The sequence below is a fragment of the Ammospiza nelsoni genome, chromosome 10, assembly GCF_027579445.1.
Source record: "Ammospiza nelsoni isolate bAmmNel1 chromosome 10, bAmmNel1.pri, whole genome shotgun sequence".
Lineage (NCBI taxonomy): Eukaryota > Metazoa > Chordata > Aves > Passeriformes > Passerellidae > Ammospiza > Ammospiza nelsoni.
Window position 1 is genome coordinate 22,465,440 of NC_080642.1, and position 27,739 is coordinate 22,493,178.

The 27,739-nt window shown below is 41.7% G+C and overlaps 1 protein-coding gene across 2 annotated transcripts in view; it reads right to left on the minus strand.

Annotated features, from left to right (window-relative positions):
- The window catches only part of CLSTN2 (calsyntenin 2), a 324,024-nt gene extending 305,917 nt beyond the window's left edge, over window positions 1-18,107 (minus strand). For both annotated transcript variants that reach the window (XM_059478862.1, XM_059478861.1), the window contains exon 1: window positions 17,900-18,107. In XM_059478862.1, coding sequence (XP_059334845.1) covers window positions 17,900-17,987 — 88 coding nt within the window. In that variant the 5' untranslated portion in view covers window positions 17,988-18,107. The remainder of the gene's footprint in view (window positions 1-17,899) is intronic.
- Window positions 18,108-27,739: the final 9,632 nt, after the last annotated feature.

Consider the following 27,739-nt stretch of genomic DNA (forward strand, 5'->3'; position numbering starts at 1 on the left):
CTAGAGGAGAAATTTAAAGATAAATTGGGGTGATAAGAAAATTAGCAACACCCAAAGAAAAATATTTGTAATGCCCTGGACAATAAAACATAATGCAAGGGGAAAAGAATTCTTTAAAATCTAGCAGAGTCAGCAAAGGAAAAACCAGAAAAAAATCCCAAACAAACACAAAACGAATCCTCCCAAAAAAGAAACAAAACGCATAAAAAACCAAAACAAAACCCACAAAAAACCCCTGCCACAAGCCAAACAACCAAAACATTGGGGGGAAAAAAATGAAGAAGTCACAAAGTGTTTCACAGGAATAGTACATAACTCTGAGGGAAAGGAAAGAAAGAACTGTAGTCTGGGACTTAGAAGCCCACTGCACTGTTATAAATAAGAAGTTTGACTAGGCCAATATTCAAGCAGCAATCAATTTATTAATTAATATGGTAAAGTATGAGCAACACAGCGCTGGGTACTGTGGGGGAAGTTTTCTCTCCAACTGCACACCCATAGCTGAGGCTTACAGGTATTTATGGGGGCACTCATCAGCTTTCTCAGCAGTTTCTATTTCCTATTTTTACATCACAATTCCACACACTATTGTGATTTAGTTCTTCTCAGGACGTATCCCAAAAGGAGCATCCCCAGATGGTGGGGGTCCAGTTTCTGAAAAAAGAAAGACAAATCCCATTTGGTGAAGTCCACCTCCCCAGATGTGTGTCCACCTTTTAATGACAAGGACTATAAATCTCATAACAGTGATGTCCAGCTTCCTTTGGTCAAAACTATAAATCCTTGAAGTGATGTTCATCTTCCTTTCTCAAGCTGCTTTTCTCTGCTTTAGTAAGGCGTGAGATAAGCATATTTCCTTTATATATATTCCAAAGCTATAGTTTCAAGGATACAAGCAATATTCTAAAATTATACTTCAAAAGGTTATTATTGCAGAACTCTTCAAGGATTAACTACAAGCAAAAAGCCACATCCTTAACGCTTTCATTCCAATGCTCCTCAATCAACTAAGGTTAATTGCAAACAAAAGATAGGTTCAAAGGCCTTCTTCCATGCTTTACTTTTCTCAGTTATTATTAGAATTCCAACTGTCCCATGGTTGGTTTCCACACATATTACAATCACAAATACACACATTGCCTGTGTGTTCCAGACACCAAACACAGCTTTGTAGTTCACAAAAAGGAGCCCCATAAAGCTGTACTCTGGCTCCACACACAGCACACACTGCTTGCTCTCCTTGCACTCCATCCTGTTCCTCACTCACTGCACAGAGTGGATGGAGAGCCCTGGCTTGGGAGCACAGAACAGGTGACAAGGTCACTGTCACAGCATGTGGCTCACCTCTCAACAAAGAGCAGCATTTCAAGTAGAAAAGGCATCACGCCTCTTCCACGAAGAGTAAGCAGCAAAGGAAAACAAGCTTCAAGACAAATCCTGTCCATGGAATCTCACAGAGCTGTTGTCATCTTATTGGAAAGGTCCCATACCTTCTTGGAGATTTCTCATGGGTATCTCCTCACAGCACAGCCAACAAATTCCAGCTCTCTCCTCACCTAGCTAACCCATTCTTCTACAGCAGTCATCATTATTGGACACAGCTGTGGCCTGTTAAGGGCAGGCCTGTTCCTAATCTTTGGTGATTAGCACAGCTGGAACTCCTCAGGTGTGAGATTACCTTCTGCACTATCTTTATTTTCTTACATTCTACCCCTCCACACAGAGCCATGAAGGAAGCACGAGGAACAAATCCATGAGCATTGTCTTAGCCCAGAGCCTTCTTTCCTTCCAGTGCCACATCTGGAGGCAAATCCTCATACAAAGTCATCTCATTGTGAAATACAGGTTTATGAAAAAGACAGAGTACATAGTTTTGTACTGCCTTGCACACCAGTCCGGATCTGCAGAATATGCACTGTAATTATTTCCCAACTGAAAGCCCAGTTTTGATCTCTTTACTTTCACATTCATTTACAAGCCACCCTGCTGACTTCAGTGAAGGAGAAAAAATAGGAAAACACATTAGCTAGCATAATTAAAAGGATTAGAATCTGATGCACATTAATCCCCAAAAGCCATCTGATTACAGAACAAACCACAAGTAATGTATAACAAAGAGACAGACATTAAACTTAAGTCAAAAAGCGTGTTTTTTCACCAAGTCATTAAGAAATGCATAAATCGTATTTGTATTTTTTGTGCTTCAACTGTTTACAGATCTTGCCTGCAAAAATTACAAATTAATATTTAAAAAGTTAACAAATGCACCATTCTCATTCACAGGAACAGTGACATAAAGCTAATCAATCAATTGCTCTACAAAATGGAAATGGACTCCACATACAATAATTTCTTCAGAATACGCAGGGTATGTACACATAAATGATACAAGGCATGCAGCAAGGATACACAGTATTTTCAAAGCTGTTTTTACAATTTCCTTAAGTGCTCTTATCATATTACAGTTCTCTTCAGGAAGTCAACTTAAAATGGTAAACGTTTTCATGAATCAGTGTGCCAAATGCATTTAAAATGAGCTAACAGCATGAAAAATCCTTCTTTATGGTAGAGATTTTACAAATTACTTGACAATAAATTTAAATTCTAAGCACCAATATATATGCCTAAAGTAAGCCTAACCTTGAACTAACTCATTTCCCTCAGCTGCTGGCATAACATTTTGTATGAGATGCTTGAGTAGAACACAAGGAACTACAAAAAGCACACACAATGAACTTTATCCTGTTACCAGCTGCATTCGGATGCGTTGGTGATGAGACTTTTTAAAACCCATCTTCTCCTCAGAAGCACCATGCCAAGAAACAGCCCTGTCCACCCAACAGTGTGCATCTTATGCTCAGTATTGAGCAAATCAACTGCCTTCTCAGTCTTTAAATAACATTTTTTTCTACCTGCAAAAGCTATTTTAACACACTCCACTTTGTTTTAATATCCTTATCAATTGCTCCATGGTATTTGATATTTCTCATAGGATACAATCAAAAATCCCCTGGCATGAGTTAGGAGTGGCAGCAGTGGTGTCCTGTGCAAAATGCTCTGCTGAGTTTCTCTGAACTGCAGATTCAGGAATGATGGCCCTGACTGAAAGGTCTTGCAGTTGAACAGAAAACCTGCCCAGGTGGTCACCTTGGGAAAAAGAGAAGCTCAAAAGGTCAGGGTGGGCTGTGACAGTGGTCACAGGGGTCTTTGGATGAGGGAAGAGAAGAGGATTTGACTCCATATTTAAAAAGGTTTGATTTATTATTTTATGATATATATGTATTACATTATAACTATACTAAAGAATAGAAGGAAAAGCTTCATCTCAGAAGGCTAGCTAAGCTAAGAATAGAATAGAAAAGAATGATAACAAAAGCTAGCTGTCTTGGACTCTGTCCGAGATAGCTTGGCCTTGATTGGCTATTAATTATAAACACCTAAGATGACTAATCAAAAATCTACCTGATGCATTCCACAGCAGCAGATAATCATTGCTTATTTTGTTCTTGGAGCCTCTCAGCTTCTCAGGAAGAAAAAATCCTAAGAAAGGATTTTCACAAGAAGATGTCTACGACAGTGGGCTAAACAGCATTTTCCAGAAACAGGGAAAACTTGAGCCGCAAGCACAAAGCAAGACTTTCTGGCACACCATCCCAGCCTCACTCAATATTCACCTCAAAGACTCCAGAAACAGGGACAATATCATTATTTCTGTCATCTTCTCCTGTTACAGAACATTAGTTAAACTAAACGGTGGCTTAAACTGATGCAATAAAGACACTTTTCAGCACAACATTTGGTCAGGCAGCAATTTGCTCAAGACAAGATTTTTAAAGGTATTTACAATACTGACATATGTAAAGATTTTTTTCTTTAAATAAATCAACATTTTGGTTCTTTTCTAGTTCTCTAAATTCTAAAATTCTTAAACAAAAATCTTACTCTCTAATCTTAAGAGGCTGTGAAATATGCAAACAATCTGTCTTTAAATTTACCTGAGTTACAAAGAGGGTATCAAGAAGCCCCAGGAGACTTCATCCCACTCACCCATAACTTTGCACCTGAACATTTCAGAACAGGCTGCAAAAGTCTCTTGACTGTGCTGAAGACAGGTTTATTTTCAAACACTGAAGACAAAACCCAACTTTACAATTTGACAGGAAAGGGAAACATTAACAGGAGAAAGCAGAATAAAGTCAATTATAATTTTTAATTAGCTTTCCAAGCTATTCAGTGAATGTTGGTGAATAGCAATCAATACTGCATTCTTGTAATTTGTTATGCAAATGAAGCACTTCAGCAGATTATCTCATCCAAAAGTTAATACCCTTAACAAAAACTCAAAAAAAAATTAAAATCTATTTGCCCTTATTATAAAGGCAAAGGAAAGAAAGAACACAGAGAAGTTCCCTGGAATTTGAGCTAGTTCTACAAAGTTATGACCTGTTTACATTCCAGAACAATTCCCTCAATTTGAAGAAGGTTTTGATACGTAGATGCTTTTGAAATACCAAGCCCAAACTCACAAAAGACAGTCGTTCAAGAATTATAGCAGAAAAGGTGAACCATTACCATGTGTAGAAGTTTACAGCCTTAGTATAGTGAGAACAAAGTCAGTATGTCCACTCTGAATGAAAAAGAAAGAAAAAGAAAATCCAAACAAACCACTGGTACCAGTCACACTGAAGCCTGCTCTGAATAGAGAGGAGGAATGGTCAAACCTCATGTAATTCCTGCTATGAAAGCGAGGACGACAAGACACAAATTTTCTGTTGGAATTTTATTTTCAGTGATATTTGAAAATAACATATCTGCAGCTGCATGGTCAACATAGCCTAGACAGCAATTCCTATGTAATACCTAGTTAATCCAGTCAGCAGCTGATGAGAACTTATTTTAAAATCAAAAGCACTCTTGGTTTTTCTCCTGCTCAGACCAAGTCTGTAGTGTTAACAGAACATGTTCATCTCAGCAGCAGCCAGGTGTTTCACACAGAACTCTCACTTTATCACACCCAGATATTGCAAATCACCAGAAAATCTTCTCCACAATTTCTGCCAGCCCAAAGGAGCACGATCCCACATGGTTCGTTGGGTTTTCCAGCATACTACCTCCTATGTTTCTATTTCAGGTCATGACAATGTGGAGCATTTTTTCATATAAAGGCTATCAAACACGATCAACACAATTTCTGTCAGACACTCGGAACTCCTGTGTGCAAACTTGCAGATTACCAAGGGTCTGCACACAGGGAATGACCCAGCTTCCCCATAGTTAGGAAAACGAGCCATTGATTTCCATTTGAGCTGATGTGCCACTGAAATACAAGAATGCTTCAGAAAAACACTTCAGTAAAACCAACACACACTTTTTCTTCGATTTTTGTCAGATAGGTACAGCATGGAAATTCCCCTGCAGCCAAAGCATCTTCATCCAAATCACTGCAGTGAAGAGTGCAGCAGCTTTTCAGGGTCACACTCTCACTCAGCCCGTTTGGATCTGTAAGCTGGCAATGACATCCCCATTCCCTTTCTGCAATGGGATCATGGCCACTCCCCACCAAACACATCTTGGAGAAAAAACACCAGTGTGAGCACATGATGCTGCAGCTTTGAGCAATTTGAGCAGCCCATGTTTTTTGAGGACCACAGGGGAACTCAAGATCATCGCAAGGCAGGTGCAATTGTTGTTCTGAGCCAGGTATTTTGGAAATGCCAAAGCGAGTTCCCCACCTGACGGGTCAGACAAAGCTGCTGGTGTCGCAGACATCTTTCATGGAAAATCCTTTCCTTAGGATTTTTCCTCCTGAGAAGCTGGGAGGCCTCAGGAACAAAATGTTAACAATGGTTATCTGCTGCTGTGGAATGCAACAGGTGCATCTGTGATTGGGCTCATGTGGTTGTTTCTAATTCATGGCCAATCACAGTCAGCTGGCTTGGACAGAGAGTCTCAGCCACAAGCCTTTGTTATCATTATTTCTTTTTCTATTCTTAGCCAGCCTTCTGATGAAACCTTTTCTTCTATTCTTTTAGTATAGTTTTAATATAATATATATAATGAAATAATAAATCAAGCCTTCTGAAACATGGAGTCAGATCCTCATCTCTTCCCTCATCCTCAGACCCCTGTGAACACTGTCACAAGCTGGCAATCAGTTCCACTCAATAATGGGGACACCAAGTGGAACAGCACTTATTACTACAGAAATTAAATATCAGTTCTTCTATGTTTAGATCAAATCCCTGCAACAACAACAACCACCACTAAGTTAGGAGCAAAGCCCTAACACAGAAGACATTAATTTCTACATGCCTAAGAATGTGAAAGCATACAGGTTCTATTTAATTTTCTTTCTGCTTTCCAGATCTCTCATACACTTGTGACAGTGTTCACAGGGGTCTGAGGATGAGGGAAGAGATGAGGATCTGACTTCATGTTTCAGAAGGCTTGATTTATTATTTTATGATAAATATTATACTAAGACTATACTAAAAGAATAGAAGAAAGGATTTCATCAGAAGGCTAGCTAAGAATAGAAAAAGAAAGAATGATAACAAAGGTTTTTGTCTGGGACAGAGTCCGAGCCAGCTGACTGTGATTGGCCATTAATTAGAAACAACCACATGAGACCAATCACAGATGCACCTGTTGCATTCCACAGCAGCAGATAACCATTGTTAACATTTTGTTCCTGAGGCCTGTCAGCTTCTCAGGAGGAAAAATCCTAAGGAAAGGATTTTTCATAAAAGATGTCTGTGACATACACTGATATGTTATAAAGTAATTCATGCTTAAGAAGAAAATGTATATTATAAAAACTGTAAAATCCAATGAGTCTCTGACCACAAGCGGCCCAAGGACAGATAACTCCTTTGGAATTTTGAAATTCCTGAAGGCAACAGGAGAACAATGACCTGTTTACCCATGAATAGATGTGGCCAGCGCAATGATCCGCTTCCCACTTCTGGAACCATCAGGAGACACCCAAGGGTGATCATTTGATAGATACCATCAATCAAGATAATCTAAGTCGCCAATGATCATACATCTGAATATGCAACTTCCCCTGACATGATCAGCACCTGCCACTACCCAGGAAACAGTGACTGTCCAGCCCTGCACAGTGAAAGAAACTTCTCGGGAGTTCTGCAGGTTATTGCAGCCCCAAGACACGTGAACAGTCTCTGTTTCAGCCCGCACGTTCAAAGAATGACTCACAGCTCTTCAGTTCTCGGTCTCAGAGTTGTTTATTGTATCTTATCTATAGAAATTCTTCTCCTGTCCAGCTGAGGTCCGCTCAGCAGGACAGACAGAGGCACTCTGCCTGCCCCCGGGGCGGTGTTATCTCTTTGTACTACAAACTACCCATAACATGTTTGCAATTACTTTCCAATACCTATCACCTGTGTTAGACAGTGAGCTTCTACTCTAAACCAATCCCAAAGTGCCAACATCACTGCAGAAAATGGAGCGCAAGAAGAAGAAGAAAGGCTAGACATGCCCAAGTCCCTCCATCCTGTCCCCAAAACCTCCATTCTAAAAACCCCAAAATCTGCCTTTTCACCCAGTGATAATTTTATTATTACACTACTTAAACTTCTGTGGCTTTCAGGTCCTCATACAAAGCTGGTAATTTGCTCCACGGGTCACAATCAAACCCACAGGTGTTCTGGGCTGTGTGCCAGGGTCTCTGAGCCCCCTGGCAGGGTCCATGCAACTCTGGACACCCAGAGGGATACTCAGACAGAAACTCTCATACATATGTGAGGTTACAAAGGAAATTGGGGCACCTCTGCCTCAGGCATAAAAAACTGTATAGCACAGCCCAGCTGGAAATGGCATTGGTGAACAGAGGGGGCTCTGATGTGACAGAGGTCAGATCCAGGTTCACCCAGCACTGATCTCGATGCTCTTTCTTTGGCTGTGCGTTTTGGGGACCGTATTTTGGTCACGGAAGTAAAATCTTTCGCATTTATTAATTTGGATTTCTGGCTGATCATTTATAACAATATGCATCACAAAAATACTGCCAAGTTTACAGAGTTCTTACTAAATTTTACATTTAGATCTGAGAACTTGAAATTTAACTTGTAATAAAAAATATGAAACCAGCTGAAGTATTACAAGCCAACCAGGGGGGAAAAAAAAACAAAAAAACACTGTTTTTCTGTAACCAGAGCTCTTCAGTTCGGTCCCCCAGCCTCTGGGGCCTTATAAGTAATTCATCTCTTATGAGGCAGAGAACAAACCAAGAGTAGTTCGTGATGTCCCACAGGCTCCTGTCCCTTCCCTCCCTCGTGAGGAGGGACTGACACAGCTGTTAGTGCTGCCCAGAACAATGCAGAATAATCGTTAAGTAGCATCCCACTGCTTTTCCAGGAGTTCCCACTGTGTATTTCCTTGCTTGCCTTGATCCCCATCATCAAATTTCTCCTCCTGTGCTTGCAACAATAGCTGAGAAAGAGATCTGCACATTATCCCCAGGAAAAGGCTGCAATCAGCTCCCTGCCCACAGATTACACCAGACTTCTCCAGCTCCTGGTGATTCAACTCCCCTGTGTGTTTGGCCTTCAATTTCCTCCTTGTTCAACGCACTCATTATAATCATTGCAGCAGAAAAGTGAAAAGGTAAGCAGGTCATAAATTATATCAGAGTAATTGCTTATGTGGAATATAAAATAATTCTCTGATGTGCATTCAGCCTAAAAGAACCAGGTTAGATAAGATCTGCAAAAAGATACCCAGGAAACATTTTGCAAAGATAAACTCAAAAAATCTCAAAAATCCTTGACAATTATGGTACAGTCAGCACTTTGTAGAAGGTATTTTAGTGTAGAAAGTGAACTTAAACACAGGCTAAAATTAATTTTCCTGCTATGTCCCAGTTTACCCTTCAATCCACTAATCTGCCAATATCGGCAAGTCTTGCGAAAATATATTGGGTTTTATTAGCTTCCAAAGAGATGGGAGCTGGTCTATAATTAAATTTCTATAACAGACCTTATTCCCTTGCCCTAACTTATTTTTAGAATTTGTGGTTTCAATGAGAACTGCTTCCTGAAACACAGTCAAGGCCACACACCCAAACGTTTACAGAATTTCAAGGTTTTCCCATCAATCTGAATTCTTTGGAGAAGGCTCGTGGCTCAGAGCTTGTGTCCCTCCATTGGGTTTGCAGTGCTGAAAGCACTGAAGCCTCAAAACCTCAAAACTTGATTTGCCAACTGCTTTGCTTATCAAAACATGAAACTGCTTTTCCTCCTCTGTTGATCTTGCTGTAAATAAATGCTCTCTATTGTGCAGAATAAGTACACAGCCTCACTCTGTACAGAAAGCATTTCTATTGTTCAGGTTCAAGTATTTGCAAAGAAGGTTAAGACAAATCATGCATGGATTTAGCTCTTCACATTCAAATGGAGAGTTTAAGAAATCATTATAGCATTTAGGATTTATCCCCTAGTAAATTCCACTCTGCATTAAAGAATATATACTCTTTGAGACTGGAAAACAAGACAAGTTTGTATTTGGTAGAATGGAGGGGGGGAAAAGTAAATATTCCCTTAAACTTAGAAGGGAACTACCTCTTTTAAGACATCTCAAATTGAAGTACTTTCTAACTAAAGGCATTACAGTCAAATCTACACAGATTTTAAGTTATTAAAAAGAAAACGCATTGGACAAAAATATCTTAACATTTTTTATTATTAGAAAGTCAAGCATCCAACAAACAGCCTGACATTTTTTGAGGTCATGTTGTTTCCACCAAAAATATCCTCTCTCAGATATTTTTGCTGATCTTCACAAGCAGCTCCAGCTCCTTTTGATTTGTGAATCCCTACAAATTTAGATGGACAGCTGAATGGTAATACAAGCCTACTGAAAATAGACGTGTTTTTCTCGATTATTTTTTTGCAGCCATTGGAACAGTCCCACAGATCCCATGACACCAAAGACCACCATTAAAGGAGGAGTGCAGGGGAAGCAAAAAAAGGAAATTAGTTTCCCAAAATAAACCTCAAAATGTTTCTCTTCAAATTATTTCATCTCCATAACTCTGCCTAATCTTGTGCCCTTCGCTTCAGCAGAACACTGAAATAATTGCACTTTTATAATTTTATACACATGGTCTTTATGCTTTTTTTGAGCAAGAAAAAGACAGAAACCAGCTACAACTGGCTTCAGTAGCCAATGCTTTTTCCTTTATGACACCAAAGCAAGAATTTGAGTCCAGGTTTGCCAGGTTTAAAGACCACCATCAAAAGGCTGACTTTTTATGGCAGTTCAGTATAAATCAGAAATTTAACATCTTTCTAGCTTTCCTTTTTCAACACAAATTTAAAATTCTGTTAACTAAGGAAGAAAAAATGAACTTTTAAGATCTAAGCCTGACAATAATGGCAAATACCATCTGTTCAGCTATAGCTCAGGAATTTTTAAAGTAGCTCTCATAAGGAAAAGGGAAAATCACCCTTCAAACACTATTGCTGTACAGCTTTTTCAGAAATGCCTCAAAGATACCTGCCAATGCATTCTGTCACAGACTAACCCGTGCTAGTAACCTTTGTGAAACTAACTCCAAACCAAATATCAGAAACCAGCAGTATCTATCACACAGTAAATTGTGAGAGAGAGTTCACAAATGATTTTAACTTATTTCCACCAACTCATATTTTACAAGCTGCTCTCACAAACAAAAAAATCCAACCCAATTACTGCAAATGTGCAGCCTGGTATAGGCAAGGGGTGTAATAATTTCCAGCCACAGTCACGCTTTGATTGCATTTCCAAGAGCCAGGTGTGAGACAAAAATGACCCACCAAGTTGTGAAGGAAACCCTCATTACTTCCTTTGTCACTTTTTGTGATTTACCCGCCTGACCTTTGTGCTTCTCCCTCACATTCAAGGTAGGGTATATTTTTTTTTTAAAGGATAAAAGACTAAATTTTCTTTGTTGCTTATTTCAGAAGCTTGGAGGAGAAAACCCATGTGTCTGAAAAGTCATGAAATCCTTGTTGCTGATAATGATGACACACATGCAGTACATATATGAACACATACACAGTGTTAATAATCATGTGCATATTCAGTAGGAAGAGAATCTACCCAAGAAAATATTAGGAAAATCAGTCCCAAAATGAGCAGAGTTTATTTTTCTCACCTACTTTACTTACTACAGCCTGCTAGCAAGGGAGTGACAGATGAATGCTGATCAAAAAGCAGAATCTTAATATTTGTATTTGATTGCAATTTTCATCAAATGAAATAAAAGCTGTCCCACTTCATTTTAACTGTCCTAATGCACATAAAGTACAGTACTAGTAAATTAAATGTCATTCTTAATCATTGCTACTAGAAAAACAGCCAAGTACTATCCATATTTGGGATATGCGACTTCAAGTGATTGTTCTGATTTATAACAGCAACAAGAAACAGCTCCACAAAACGAGCACGAGTGAAACTTTGTGAGAGTGCAGCCCTGCTTGACTTTGCTGCACTCCCAGTGTTTAACCCAGTACGAGACAGGAGTCATGGGGCTGGAATACAGACAGGGAGCAAACAGCCTGCTCCAACACTGCTGCTCTGACAGGCAGCAAAGGGAAAAATAACCACACTTAAACCTGCAGGAAACAATTCTGGTCAACTCCTCACTTGATAGCTTGAAGTTGAATAAAAAGTACTTTGAAAAGAACAAAAAAACCCAAATGAAACAAACAAAAAACCCAAACCAACCAAACAAAATCCACCAAGAATGGTTCTATTGGCTCAATGAAAGCAGTTATACCACAGGAAGCTGTAAAAGGAAAGAAAAATCAAACATTCCTCCTGTTTGGATAAAGGCAGCTATTAGCAGAACAATATTAAAGATTTGAAATAACTGTTTACATTTATAGGAAAACACACAAAGGATGAAACTCCGATTTTACCAAGATACACTGCAGATCTCACATTGATTTAATGAGGGTCAGGATTACACATACAAAAACCAAACATCTAAATAACAGCATTAACTGCTGGAAAACTGCAAATCCATGCAGAGCCATCTTTAAAATCAATACTGAGAGAAGCCACATTAAAATGAATTGCAATTCAGCACATACACTTCTATTCCAAAATGTGTTTTTAGGTAAACTGCAAAAATCACCTTTCCTAGCCCAATACTCTTCAACAATCTATTGGTCAACTCACACTCTGTATCTTGAGGATGCTCAGACCCGTAAGGGCCCCAAAAAACCTGAACCACTTTTCCAATCCCTTTAATTTTTGCCAAGCTTGAACATCTTGTGCACACCCAACCTGTACCACAAAGCCAGCAGCATCAGGGATACTGCACCACCAAGCACCACAAGAGATTTACACAAACCCAAATAATTTCTTAAAAGATGGATTTTAAGAATCATCCATCTTCCACATCAAGCAGGATTTGGGATAAAACCCACTTAGATTTAATATGTCTTAAATGCTGATTTTTAACATTTTTAATATCACTCTTTGAGAACAACAAGTGCCAAATAAACTGATGCACATCCAGAGCCTTTAGGCTAATTTTATCAAGAAGCCACTTGAACTTTGATGCCATAATATAATGCATAATGTTCTATCAACTTACTCGAGGTAACTCACTCCCTTGCTCTTATCAGTATCTTATAGATGTAACCAATCAACATATCCATTTTTATTGAAATGCTCACAGCAAAGAATTTGAAGGCATTTAGAGTGTACTGTCTTAAAGCGCACTTAAGAAATCAACACTTGCACATTTTAAATAGTTGGATCCCACTCATTAACCTTCTTGATAAGTAAATTTGCACCTGGGAGCAAACTGTCCCCAAAAGTCCTTTCCACAGGGGATGCTTCAAGGACAGAAGGGAACAAATGCACGCTGCAGCTGATGTGGAAGGCACATACGACCAAGGCATGCAGGTCCAAATCTCATGCTAATGATCAATTTCTCAAGAACTGGGGAAACAAGAAACTGAACGTGAAGGGGGAATGTGTGAGGACACAAGTAATTTCCCACCCTCCAGTACAAGCTTATGTGATCAGCTCGCAGGGAAGACTTGAGGAGCAGCTGGAATGGATGTGCCCTCCTCCATTGCAGTAACCATAAGCACCTCGAAGGTACATAAGGTCCCTCTCAAGGCTTGGGGGCCTATTGGGAAAGGATGGAGTGCACTGTTAATTGGAAGGTCCCGTGCCACAATGCAAAATATCATCGGGTACCCTGCTGTTGTTGGATGCAGATTTTACCAGACAAATACAGGCATTGATTTTCACCCCTACTCCACCCATTACTATCCCTGAAAAAAACAGAATTCCTCAATTCATCCCTTTTAAGTCTTGTGCCCCCAAAGCAGATTCTAGGGAGCGAGAAGACCAAGGTTTCAAATCAACAGGACAGCCCCAGGTGAACTGCACTCAGGTTGAAGGAGATCAAAGATCTAACGTGGTTTGTACTGTTGCAGTGCCTGAGGCAAAGCCTTCACAGATATAGGTCAGTGGGATGATAGACAGAGGGGCAGACATCACCATCGTGGCCTCCATCAGGGCCTACTACACCTGTGGGATCTGCCAACACATGGCCTCCATCATGGCCTACTACACCTGTGGGATCTGCCAACACATGGCCTCCATCATGGCCTACTACACCTGTGGGATCTGCCAACACATGGCCTCCATCATGGCCTACTACACCTGTGGGATCTGCCAACACATGGCCTCCATCATGGCCTACTACACCTGTGGGATCTGCCACTGCTGGCCTCCATCATGGCCTACTACACCTGTGGGATCTGCCAACACATGGCCTCCATCATGGCCTACTACACCTGTGGGATCTGCCACTGCTGGCCTCCATCATGGCCTACTACACCTGTGGGATCTGCCAACACATGGCCTCCATCATGGCCTACAACGCCTGTGGGATCTGCCACTGCTTGCCTTGGAGGGCCCACACAGCCTGAGCACCAATCCTGTGTTGATCAAAAATCCTGAGGGCCAAACAGCTACGACCTGGCCTTACAGCACTGGTGCACCTCTTAACCTGTGCGGGAGGGATGTTTTGCCTGCATGGGATGTCCAGGTGGGGATGGATTTTTAACAGGGGCCACTGTGTTGAAGGGTGTAAAGTGTCCCACACCAGCTCTGAAATGGCTTAGTAGTCACCCTGTGTGGATACCGTAGTGGCTCCTTTAAAGAGAGAGGCTAGATACCCTAAAATCATTAGTACAAGAACTGCTAGCTGAAGGACAATAAATGCTGTGTTGCTATACGGACATTGGGTGTGTGCTCATCTCTGTCTCTGGCCCACTCCCTGTCCTGTTACACCTTTCTAGCGTGCAATTTGGGCAGGAGAAGGTGTGTCCAGATACAGATACAACCCTCCCAGTTCAAAACCAGTCACTTCAAAGGGGAAAAATAGGATCCAGCTCTGACAGCTCACAAGCCACTTAACGGAAAGTGACAAAAACACACTTTGGAGGGTGTTCTTTAAGTGGCACACACACTGCTTACAATTAAAATATGCTTTGGAATCTCCTAAGTTCCCAGTCTTGGTAGTCTTCCAAGTAATGCAATTAAAATTGGTAACAATATGATTCTGACTGGCAAACATTCTCTAACTTCATAATGACAATTTAAATATAGTTGTCAGTCTTCTGTGCTGAAATACCTGAATACTAAAGCTGCTATCAAATACTGACTTCTGTCTTTTGAGATCTCTAAATAATTTCATTATCTTGACACCCAGACTTCATAATCAGACGAATCTTTTATCCTGTGAGACACAAGAATCAGTCTTCATGAACTGCTTTTCAATCAAAACACTCTAGGAAAAAAAAGGATTCCTAACTCCATTTATTGATGAAAAGTAACAGAAAGACGAAATCATTTACATGTCTTTATTGGGGTTTATTGGTGAGCTACTGGAAGCACCAGCAAAAGAAAGCACAGTTGCTTCACTTCCCATCTTCTGACTTCAGCACTGGCCAAACATTGCTCCTGATGTATTTTGAATGAGGTTGGAAAGAAGGTACTTTTTTTTTAATGATGAGAAGTATTTCCTTATTATTTACGATAGAAAGGAATACAAGGAAACAATGAGCGATGCAGAAAATTTCAGACTCCAGGATCTGTCCAGTGTGTTTTCAAAGCTTCCTCCTTGCTGTCCTTCCCCCTGGCTGTGAGGTTTCTCTCACACAGAAGTCTCTGGCTCTGTCTCCCTGGGTCAGCTGCTCCTGAGAGTCAGATCTGATGCACTCACATCACAGACCTGCCAACAGGGACTGAATGTTCCACTGATTTGGAAATGTCTGCAGTGGCTAAGACTTCAAGTTTTGCCCACGTAATTAACTAGGATCAAATATTCTTAGTTATTCAGATCATTGAGGGTTTAGTTATTAATTGAGAGGCTTAGTTATTCATTGAAAGGCTTTCGGCCATACTTAAAAATGAAGACTAAAATGTTGTTTATGGTAATGATGAAGTTCAAATACAGTAACAGTTAAGAGGCTAATTAATTGGGTCTTACAAGAAATTTGGATATGACAGCCCTTTTAGGACTTCATTGAGTAGTTTTGTAGCACATACTAGAATAAGGTAATAAATTACTTAAGAGAGAAGCATTACACAGAGATTTAGGGAAACAAAAAGTGCTGCAAGTTGTAATACTCCCTGTCTGTGACCACATGGACCTATGAATTTTAAATATGATGGGGAAAAACCCCAAACCTTATCCTTCAACATATTCTGTTTTCTATAACTGAAGAGAACAAGAGACAGTTCACAAAATTTCAGATATCATTAATGCAATTCCAATAAACCAGAAAGTGTGCCTCTCTGTTTTATGGAGCAAAGCTATTTGAAAATACTTAAAAGCAAACATTTTTTTGTCCAAAATGGTGATTTTTATTGTACCCCTATGACAAACATCTCAGTATGAACAACCTACTGCAAAGCTAACAAATTGCGTGTGCATATTTAATACACACATTAAGTTCTGTAACTAACAACCTCCTAAACACTCTGATGTTGCCTCTTATTTCTTTTTCCTTGGAAAAACTTTGGGGAGTTTGTTTTTTGGGGGCAGGGTAGGTTCCCCCTTCTATTCTAGAGTAAACAATTTAGTGAAAGAAATTGTATTTTCTACTGAGTGAAAAGTGAGAACCAGAACTGCTCCTGTAATCTTTCTCCCCTTCCTCACAAACATGTAGGGAAAAGGAGTCGGGGTGGAGGGGGCTTGGTTTTGTTTTTAAAATGAAGAGCAGCAGAGCACAAGGAAATGTGAGGTAAGACAAGAACTGAAATCATTATCTTTGGTTGTATTTGATCTTATAAATAACAGGATGCTCAGGGCACGTGGGGAGCTTTGCACACACCTCCTGCATCCTACCTCCATCTCCCACCAGAATGCACCTTCAGACCACAATTCAGACCACAAGTCCAGGTTGTGGTTACAGCACCAAGCCTTGCAATTGTGTGCACGAGATACCCACAAAATGCTTTTTAACTTAGAACTTCCCTACCATAGAAAAACAGAGAGCAAGGAGAAAGCAGCACGAGGTTCCTGCTGAAATAAACCCTTTTTTTCTTCCCTCTACCGACCAGGTGGAGGAAGAAAAAGCATATCAGATATTAACTGCATACAGCGCCAAGACATCTTACCTCATTTATTAACACCGCCTTATAGCCTTTGAAAATACCCAATATTAAGAAACAAGGTATATAAAGTAATAACCAAAAACTTAAGCACTCGAATATCAATATAAATAACATTAAAATGCCTATTTTTAACCACCAACTACTGGGAGCTTGTGGCTTCTGCTATCCAGAAATGTTCTCTGCAGCCCTCCAGTGGTCAAAGGCACAGCGACACCGACCCCGTTTTGTCTGATGAGCTGCGGGCAGGTTAAAAGCCATCTCCCACGAAATAAAACCTCCCACGCTTGTCTAAGGAAAAGGTCCTTTTAAAGGAGACGATTACCTTGAATTACATTAGAAAGTAAAGAGGAGGAAAGTAACTCCCCTCCATCGAAATGTTACGCGTTGTATGTTAATCCGCCCAGAAAACACGGCATTCCCACCAGGACACCAAGGCACGTTGGGTCAGTAACAGAAGGAGCAATTAATTTCTTACAGTCACTTTCTGCTATTCCTACACGTACATGTAAACAAAGTCAAGTAACATTTGCTGGAAAAAATCAATTTTCTCACAAAGTTACGGCTCAAGCAGTTGGTTGGGGTTTTGGGAAGAAAACAAACGCCAAACAAGCACTGAAGTTTTCGCTTCTCTCTCACACACATGCTTACAAATGAAATAAACACCAAAGCCCCATACAAAAATATAAGTGTAAATGCAAGTGTAAGGTTTGAAAAGAATATTAAAAAACACTGAGACAGAGTTCTCAAAACTAAGTTTCTAAAACTTGGGGGCTCCAAAGCCAGTCCTAAACCGCATGGAAACACTGCGAGGGAAAAGAAAACAAACAGAGGCAAGAAATCTCCGAACACCTGAGCGACCGGAGCTGTCGGCAGGGGCTGAGAGGGAGATGGGAGCGCTGCGGATCAGCGAGAGCCCCGCGGAACAGCGAGAGCCCCGATGCACCTGCGGCACGGCGGGCAGTCCCATCCCGGCCTGCGGGAGCACAGCGCTTCTCCTTCACCCACTCCCGGCCTGGGCAGCCCCAGCGCCTCCCCTCAGCCCAGCCCCGGCCCGTACCCACAGCATCGCGGCGGCGGCGGCGCCTCCCGCCCGGCCCCGGGACAGCCGCGCCCGCTGAGCTGCGGGCACCGAGCCGAGACCCCCGCCCCAACTTTGTGCCCTCCCTGAGGGCAGCGGCGGCTCTGCCCCGCTCAGCCCCGCTCCGCCCGAGGAGCCGCGCCCGGCCCGCGCCCCGGTACCTGCCTTTGGCGGCGAGCAGGCTGCCCAGCCCCAGCGGGAGCAGCAGCAGCGCCGCCGGGCCCCAGCAGCAGCAGCAGCGGCGTCTCCGCATCCCCGGCGCTGGTGGCGGCCGCCGGCCCGGCCCGGCCCGGCTGTGTGCGCTGCGCTGCGGGCGAGCCGGCGGGCGGAGGCTGCTGCCGCCGCGCCGTCACTCGCCCTCGCTGCCAGCGCCGGGGCGGCTCCGGCCCCCGCCCGGGACCGCGGCGACGTCACGGCGAGGGCAGGCCCGAATATTCATGAGCCGGGGCAGCGGCCGGGGCCGGCACCGCACCTGCCCGCCCAGGTGTCCCCTCAGCCCCGCAGGTGTCCCCGCGGATGTTCCCGCAGTCACCCTGAGGTGTCCCCGCAGCCCCCGCTGGTGGCACCGCAGCCCCCGCAGGTGTCCCCGCAACCCCCGCAGGTGTCCCTGCAGTCCCGCAGGTGTCCCCGCAGGTGTCCTCACAGCCCCCCAAGGTGTCACCGCAGTCCCCGCAGGTGTCCCCGCATCTCCCCAAGGTGTCCCCGCAGCCCCTCAAGGTGTCCCCGCAGTCCCCGCAGGTGTCCCCGCAGCCCCTCAAGGTGTCCCCGCATCCCCTCAAGGTGTCCCCGCATTCCCTGCAGGTGTCCCCGCAGCCCCGCAGGTGTCCCCGCAGCCCGCGGCAAGCCGGGAGCAAGGACACGGCAGAGCGGTGGAGAAGGGACAGACAGCAGGAAAACGAGGTTTTGGTGAAGGATGCGGAGGGCCCCGGGAAAGGGAGACACTAAGGCGGCGGCTGGAAGAAAGGAACGGAGGAGAAAAGATGAAATAACAATTCAGTAAAGTTGGAGGGAGACAGAAGACCTTGGAAACCCAAGGCGGGTTGGACGTGAAATGGTGTTGTTGGAGGAAAAGGACAAATCGCAAAGGTTTTGGTAAAGGGAGGAAATGAACGAGGAATAGACAAACCTTAGACACAGAAAGGAACGAGGAACGGACACACCTTAGACGCAGAGACTGCCCTGTCAAGGCTTGACGTGATGCACAAAGACTACAAATTAAGATTACACATTACACTGCAAGCTCCACATAAACTGTGAGAGCCACAAGGAATTATTGTACCCTTCAAAGCTCCCACCCTGCTTTGAATGCTCCCTCATCTGTGCTCTGTCCCATAAATTGCTTATCAAAGCCACCCGACTCTGGAAAAGCCAGTACCTCCAACAGAATCACCACTCCAAGGGATTCTTGTTGGTCGCTGGGCTGTGGGAGCGTGGTCATTCTCACAGAGCAGTGCCAGGATGCTCTCCTGAAATGTTCCCTGAGCACTTGGTACCTAGGGGCAACCCCAGGGCTGTCCCACAGAGTGCACTGTAAATTTGGCACCACAGACAACAGAGTCATTGTATAAAATCGTTTAGGTTCTCTATCACTATTCCTCTCCATTATTTTTCCATATATGTGATGTTAGAAGCATGAATCATTCAGCAAAATGCATTGAGTGGATGGAATGAAGGATTCTCTCCTCCTCCTCCTGTCCACACACATAGAAAAATTGGGATGGGATATAGAGAGAAGAACCCAAGCCCTTTTCCAAACCAGAGATGTAATGCTTCATCTGCTAAGGAAGACAGATGGAAATACACGTTTACTGTTATATTGCATTCAGACAAAAAATAAAGTCCAAATCAAAACTGTTGGGACAAACTTCTGAAGTTCTTTTTTGGCTGCTTGTCTAATTAGTTATGGAATCTGCTTTCCTGTAATCTCTATTGTGAGCTTGAGTAGAATATTGTATAGAACAAACAGGGAAAATCAGAAGTAAAGTAACTTTGAATGCCAGAAAAATGAAATTTTTGCCACCAGTCACTTCTTTTAAAAACTTTAAAACCTATAGGACTGTTAATTTACAAATAAATAAATAAATAAAGTGGCAAACAGCATAAGCATTTTTAACACAACATCCCACTTTGTGAAAGGCGAGAAATACGACCTAACACTCGGCAATATATATAAATATAAACACAGCATCATCATTCAGAAGAGGGTATTTTCCTACAGGCAACCAGCAAGACTTTGAGGGAGCTAAAAGTGGAAAATATTGCATTTTTAGTATAAGCCTGTTATTAAGAATCCCAAATAAAACTGATTTGGTGGTGGGATCTAGATGTGGTACAGCAGATGTGGTACAGCAAGAAGCATCTCTTCAGCCAACTTACAGTCTAAATAAATAAGCCAGATAACAGAAATAAAAGGGGATAAATGCTGCTCCATTCCATGGGCAGGGAGCTGAAGCACAAAAGGAGAGGCCTCACCAATAGATAACATTGCGGTGGTGTCAGAATCTTAATTTCAGCTCGGGTGCCTTAATGAAAAACTCTCCTCCTTTTTACCTGCCTGTGTTTGTTTATTGATGTGACAACCTGGGTGTTCTGCAGTCTTCTGCTGGTGTCTCATACAGGAGATGGATGTGGATGGATAGAAAGGTTTACAAACAGTAATGATGATATGGCACCATGCAGGAATCTATAATAGGTAATTGCCACTACCTCTTCTGTTTAATGCTGTCTTGAAACCCAGAGTGTCCATTAACTCCTACAGCCTTCACTGGGGCTGGAGAAAGTAAGGGGAAAATCCTTCAGTCATTTTATTCTTTCTTTCTAATCACTGCTAAACTGAAAGAAAGGAAATTGAAGGATGCAATTTTTCCTTGCATGCATTTTTGACAGAAGCATTGCAGCAGGGAGATGTGTTCTTTAGTCCCAAACAGGGCCGTGCTGAAGGATTACCTGTGACCTGAGATCCATCCATTCACATGTCAAGAGCCGCCACTTTCTCCTGACATGGTTTATTGGTCCTGTAAAATAGAAATTCTCAAACAAGGGGGAAAAGGTCACAGCCATGCGTTCCCTGCGAATTATTGACACGGGCCTGGCACCAGAGGCAGTCAATCAGAAAGATCCATTCGAGTCTGGAGATGTAAAGATTATTTTTATCATAATTTCCCTAGCATGGATTCAAGATACTGCTGGAGGCCAGAATTTAACCCTGACAGGCAGAATTTGATGAAGAAATCTGGGTTTCTCCAAGGTCATGGTTGATCCTACCTCATCACAGATTGGGACATTTAGCTGGGAGATTTAACTATTGGGATGTTCATGTTTTCTGAATAAAAGTCTTTAATATCAAGGTGAATATTAGATTTTAGAGAGAAACAAAGAGAGAATTTAGCAGTAATATTCAGGTATAAAGTGGGGTTACTCTACTGTTAAGTGCATTAGACTCCATTAGTTAAAAAAGAACAGAAATAACGAAAATAAAGGAAATCATAAAAGAATAATCTATTTTAACATTATAAAAGTCACTTAATCATCCATAGAAAAGAATTCAGTATGTAAATACACATAATTTGGATCCTACAGCAAACCCCATTGCAGCATTGGTTGTAGGATCAGGGTCTAAGGTTTAAAGTTCTTCACAATTTTGTTTTAAGACATGTTTGTGTAACACCAAAAATGGGAAGCACATAATCTGATTGGGTTCCTATAGCCATGATTCCAAAAATTTTAATGTATAGATAGAAATAACCAACCAGCAAAGGTACAGGAATCTATATTTGATCACATTTAGAAGATGTTTATATATTACCTAAGAAAATGGCAGCATATTTTCATGTTGGAGAGAAAAAAAAAGAGGAAAGGAGCATAAATGTAATTTTTAAGAAGAAAATGGATTTAAAGTACAGCATTATAGAGCATGCATTTTCTCTGACACATGGCAGTTTGCTATTGCAGTCACAGGATAGAAAAATAAATTTCCAATAGAATGGAAGTAAATATTGGGGTTGCTGGTGAATATAAAGTAATGGGTTTGCTGTGTGCCAAATGCAGCAGCAACAGCAATGAGGTAATTTATGTTTCCTCCCAACAAGCATGAAGCAGGCCTGGGGCCATCCTGATTATTTGTTCTTGCTGCATGGGTTTAAACTTGCCTTGGATATCAGAGGACATGAAGAGAATGAAGCAGCATTTTCCCGCTGCTGCCACAGGGGCCATTGCCTGTGCAGAGATTTGCAAACATTTCTGCAGACTTCTGCAGCTCAGGAACTTTCCATAAATAAGCACGGTGGCCATCAAGCAGAACAAAACAGCCTGAGAAATGAGTATAAATACAAACATTAGTTACCATGTACGCTGCAACTGCTAATGTGTTAATTAAACAGAAGAAAATGTACCTAAATTATTTATTCTTAATAAATGAACCATCTGAATAATAAATATGTGTGTTCTATAACCATCAGGAAGGTTTTTAAACAGAAGGGCCTATTGCAGAAGGAAAAATCACATGAAAGGTGGGGAGAGAACTGTATTTGTTTAAATACCATTAAGAACCCAAGCAAAACTGTAATGGTGGGAATTAATACTGCTGACAGGCCCTTGCATTGTCCCCTCCACTTTGTGCACAGTGCTGTAATTCCTGTTTGAGAATACAGATGGGAGCTCTGCAAGTGTGTTTAACCCTGCAGTGGCTAATCAGAATAATGGAAACGTGCACTCAGTTCCTCAGCTCTGGTGTTTGAATCCCCAGCACTGAACACTGCTGCCTTCAAACTCTGCTCCTGTCACACTTGTTTGTCTTTTCAGTGCTAGATTAATTACTGGGTGCTATTACCCTTCTTTTGTCTTATCCAATTTGGATCTTTCATTTAAGACATTTTACATTTTATGTAAATAAAATAGAATCTGGAAGCAGAGATAACATATTTTTAATAGCATTAATGAGATTGTCAGCAGAGAACAAGAAAATTAGCAAATCTGTAGGAAATATTAAATGAAGGTAACACGGGATTTCAACCTTAACATTGGATCCAAATTGGGAAAGATACAGTTAAAATTAAAATTTGGAAGTGAGTTTTGCCTATAGCCAAGATGTAATTTCAAGAAAATTAAACTAGGAACACACTGAATAATTTTTTTTTTTAAACTCTGGGAAGTCTGACTCAGAATTAGTTTTTGCTGCCTCTATCCAAAGGTATCAAAACCACTGGGTGTAAGTCACAGCTAGGGCACTGTCTCAGATCCTGACTAGCCAGACTCAGAGATTAATGCCTCCAGCAGAGCTACAATTGCAGCTTCCCACATCCACTCACCAGAAATTCCTTCCCGCTCTGAAAGTCTGGGCAGTGCAGTCTTATATGTACATTTAAACTGGTGGCTGTTGATTTCAAGTAAGTCACTGCATTTTATCTCTGGGGTCCCCCCCAGTTAATATTTTTGTACTTTTTGGAATGATTTCAGTGAAAAAGTAATGAATCATAGCAGAATGATTTCAAAACACCTCAAATTCTCCCCTATTTCATTTGTGAGTGTTCTCAGTGTCATTCCTGCTGTGAAAAGTGACAATCTTTCTCATCTCTCCTATTTGGCATTAGCAATTGGGCCCCAGCAGCAATAAATGAGTTTTTATTTGGTTCCTGGTCAGACACAGGAGGGTCAGAGCTGCCCTAGCAGGACACAGACCTGAATCAGAGCATGAGACTGATCAACTGCACTGGTGTGGCAGTGTTCACAGGGGTTTTTGGATAAGGGAAGAGATGAGGATCTGACTCCATGTTTCAGAAGGCTTGATTTATTGTTTTATGATATATATTATATGAAAACTATACTAAAAGAATAGAAGAAAGGATTTCTAGCTAAGAATAGAAAAAGAAAGAATGATAACAAAGGTTTGTATCTCTCTGCCCGAGAGCTGACTGTGATTGGCCATTAATTAGAAACAACCACATGAGACCAATCCCAGATGCACCTGTTGCATTCCACAGCAGCAGATAACCATTGTTTACATTTTGTTCCTGAGGCCTCCCAGCTTCTCAGGAGGAAAAATCCTAAGGAAAGGACTTTTCATAAAAGATGTCTGCGACACACTGGGGCTTGCACCAGACCACAGGAAAAGTGCACAGGGAGTGCCTGGCACAAGTGGATAATGCTCTTTGCAGATTATTAGATCATGAAATTGGTGCTGCTGTGCAACCTGCTGAACCAGGGCCTTTCTTTGGGACCATTTTTCCTACACTCAGAGAGCCAAAAACGTGGCCTTGTGGAACACTAAGTCAGCTCTTCACAGGATGGACTTCATGGCTTGCTGAACTTTGATGGCAGCACTTTGGGTGACTTAAACATCCAGGGGAAATGAGAACATCCACTGTGACCGTGTTCACAGGGGTTTTTGGATGAGGGAAGAGATGAGGATCTGACTCCATGTTTCAGAAGTCTTGATTTATTATTTTATGATACATATTATATTAAAACTATAGTAAAAGAATAGAAGAAAGGATTTCATCAGAAGGCTAGCTAAGCTAAGAATTGAATGGAAAGAATGATAACAAAGGCTGGTGTCTCGGGCAGAGAGTCCAAGCCAGCTGACTGTGATTGGCCATTAATTAGAAACAACCACATGAGACCAATCACAGATGCACCTGTTGCATTCCACAGCAGCAGATAACCATTGTTTACATTTTGTTCCTGAGGCCTCCCAGCTTCTCAGGAGGAGAAATCCTAAGGAAAGGATTTTTCATAAAAGATGTCTGCGACAATCTACATCACTCCAGCAGTCTTAGTTCTTGGGAGGAAATGCTGTCACCTGAAGGAACAGCATGCAAATTCTTTAACTCACTGAACTCTTAAGTGTTCCTTCAAAACATTTATTTCTTCTTCCTCATATTTCCTGCCTTCAAACCAACCTTTCTGTCCTGCATGCAGAACAGACTGTAAACAGCACAGTAAAGTTGGAGGTGTAAATTGGAGCTCCATTGCAAGGTTTATAGCCCATGTTCACTCGTTCTATTCTCCTTTTTGCTTTGTACAGACTTTAGGGAAGATGTGAATCCATGTAGGGACACATTTGAATGTGTGGAGGGGAAATAACAATAAATATCCAAGATGACCTTTGAAGCCCAACTAAAAATGCAATTTGACAAAATTTTAATGGCACTGAAGAGAAAAATTATGGCATTTCTATCTACCCTTCATGGTACTGCCTTTCATGGCTCCCATCAGACAGCACAACAAAATTTCTGTAGAATGTTTTTGCTGCTCCATGCCTTCTTCAGAACTTTCTCAGCTCTTATAGGTTTCTGCATGTTCTAGAAGTTTTAAATTAATATTATTTTACTTCATCCTCAATATTTTACATATTAACCTTTCAATTAATCAATATTTGCTGTGCCTACTTTCTTCTAATTTCTGTAAGTTTTCTTAATACTTCCTGAAGCTCATGAACAAAGTGTCAGATTATAAATTAGGGTAAAGTAGCCTAATATCTATGAGGTTTTTGCATTATATTTGCAACAAACACAAGTTATTCCAAACTAACAATTAGAGAGCTTCTATTTATTTGGCAAAGCACAGCCTCCCTTTGGCAACTCATAGACTTCAAAATGAAAAAACACACCTTTGCAGGAGAAGAATATTCTGATACAAAAATGTAGTCAAAGCTTGGAATCTCTACATGGCTATTAACATTGCTGCAGTGCTACCTTTCCTGGAGTTTAATTACCATTATTACATCAGGCTGAATGTCAAAAAATGTTGATGCAGGTAAAGATTTTGCACTCACTGTAGAATTTCTTCCTCAAGCTAAATTTGAGCCAGTTAACTTTCAATTGCTGCTCATTTTTTTGATTGATGATAATTCCGTGTAATTTCCTACCTTTTCCCCCATGTCTGATTTTCTGTTGATTATTATAATAATATAACCCTATACTGGATCTATTTTGCTTTCTTTTGAGGCATATTTTTGAAAGTAACCACTTCAGGTGTAGTGCTGTTTGATCTGAGCTGCTCTGTTTTGGCTGATCTGGTATTTCCAGGAGCTCATCATTTCAGAGGGAATATTGGTGAAGAGTGCCATCCAGAGCCACACAGAACTCCAGGGAAATGGGAAATGGGAAAAAACTGTCTGGGTCACATCCAGAGCATACAGAGCTCCAGGGAAATGGGGAAAAACTGTCTGGGTCATATCCAGAGCATACAGAGCTCCAGGGAAATGGGGAAAAACTGTCTGGGTCACATCCAGAGCCACACAGAACTCCAGAGAAATGGGAAATAGGGGAAACCTGCCTGAGCCACATCAGGAGCACACAGAGCTCCAGGGGAATGGGGAAAACCTGCCTGGGTCACATCCAGAGCCACACAGAGCTCCAGGGAAATGGGAAATGGGGAAAATCTGCCTGAGCCACACAGAGCTCCAGGGTAATGGGGAAAACCTGCTTGGGTCACATCCAGAGCACACAGAGCTCCAGGGAAATGGAAAATGGGGAAAACCTGAATGTCTGAGTCACAGCACGGGGGCCTTTCTGCCCACTTAGAGAAACACAGTACAATGTGGATTACTTTGGGTTAAAGACTGCCACGGGTTGGATCTGTGTCACAGGAAATCAGAGTTCCTGGGTCCTCAGCAGCACCTCACATTGTGCTGCTGTTATCACACAGCTTCTGCTGCTCCAGCTGTGCCTGTTCCCTTTGCAAAGCTGAGCCCTTCTCTGTAGAAGAGAAACTACTGTGATTTTTGTGGGTCACTGTATCACACCCAGATGAATAAAAATGTGGTTTGGAAGCCAGTCAGAAAAGCTGTTACTGAAAGACAGTGTTCCCAAGGATGATAAATAAAGGAAATATTTCAGCAGAGAGATTCAGTGCTGAAATGCATCCACATTGCTATCCATGAATCTCTGAATTTCAGCAAAATTCAGCTGAAACCAAAGAAAGGAATTGCAGTCAAGTCCTTCTAAAAAAAATGAGTTTGAGAAACCCAGAGTGACTTCAGAGAGGAATTACATACACAGGGCAGAGATAGCAGATTCATCATTCCAGGAGCCACGATGAATTCTTAAAAATATAACCTCTTTTGTTGGATTTGTGAACTAAAGGAAATAAAACCAGCAGAGTTCACGTCCTAGAACCATTCCAAAGCGCTATCTCTTCAGCATAGATTTCAACAAAACAGCAAATTTCTTATGGGAAACTCAAATAGAGCCAAGCACAAATAACTGCTGCTTTAGTCCCAGAAGATATCTCCAAACTCACAGTGTCACTGCTGACCCAGGAGCTGCTGCAATATCCCAGTTACTGGTGTGCTGCCTCACTGCAAGGCTTGAGTTCCCAGAATCACTAATCCTTTAACTGTGAAGGTGAGAAATGCTGCAATTGCTCTCAATTTCCCCAAATGATAAGTTTAGGTATATAAATAAAATGTGAGCAAGGAACTGTCGCAGACATCTTTTATGGAAAACCCTTTCCTTAGGGTTTTTTTCTCCTGAGAAGCTGGGAGGCCTCAGGAACAAAATGTAAACAATGGTTATCTGCTGCTGTGGAATGCAACAGGTGCATCTGGGATTGGTCTCATGTGGTTGTTTCTAATTAATGGCCAATCACAGTCAGCTGGCTTGGACTCTCTGCCCGAGACACCAGCCTTTGTTATCATTCTTTCCATTCAATTCTTAGCTTAGCTAGCCTTCTGATGAAATCCTTTCTTCTATTCTTTTACTATAGTTTTAATATAATATGTATCATAAAATAATAAATCAAGACTTCTGAAACATGGAGTCAGATCCTCGTCTCTTCCCTCAACTGAAAACCCCTGTGAACACGGTCACAAGGAACATTTTTTCCACATGAAATGGTGCAAAGCCAAACACTGCAAGGGAGGCAAAAAGGATTCTTCTAAGTGCATTAAGTGAGCCAAATTCGAAATATTCCTCCAAACTCTCCTGCGTTGTTTACAGCCCCAGGGGACACATGGAGTGGCCATAACCAACAGTAACTTTCAGAAATAGTTCATTGGAACACAAG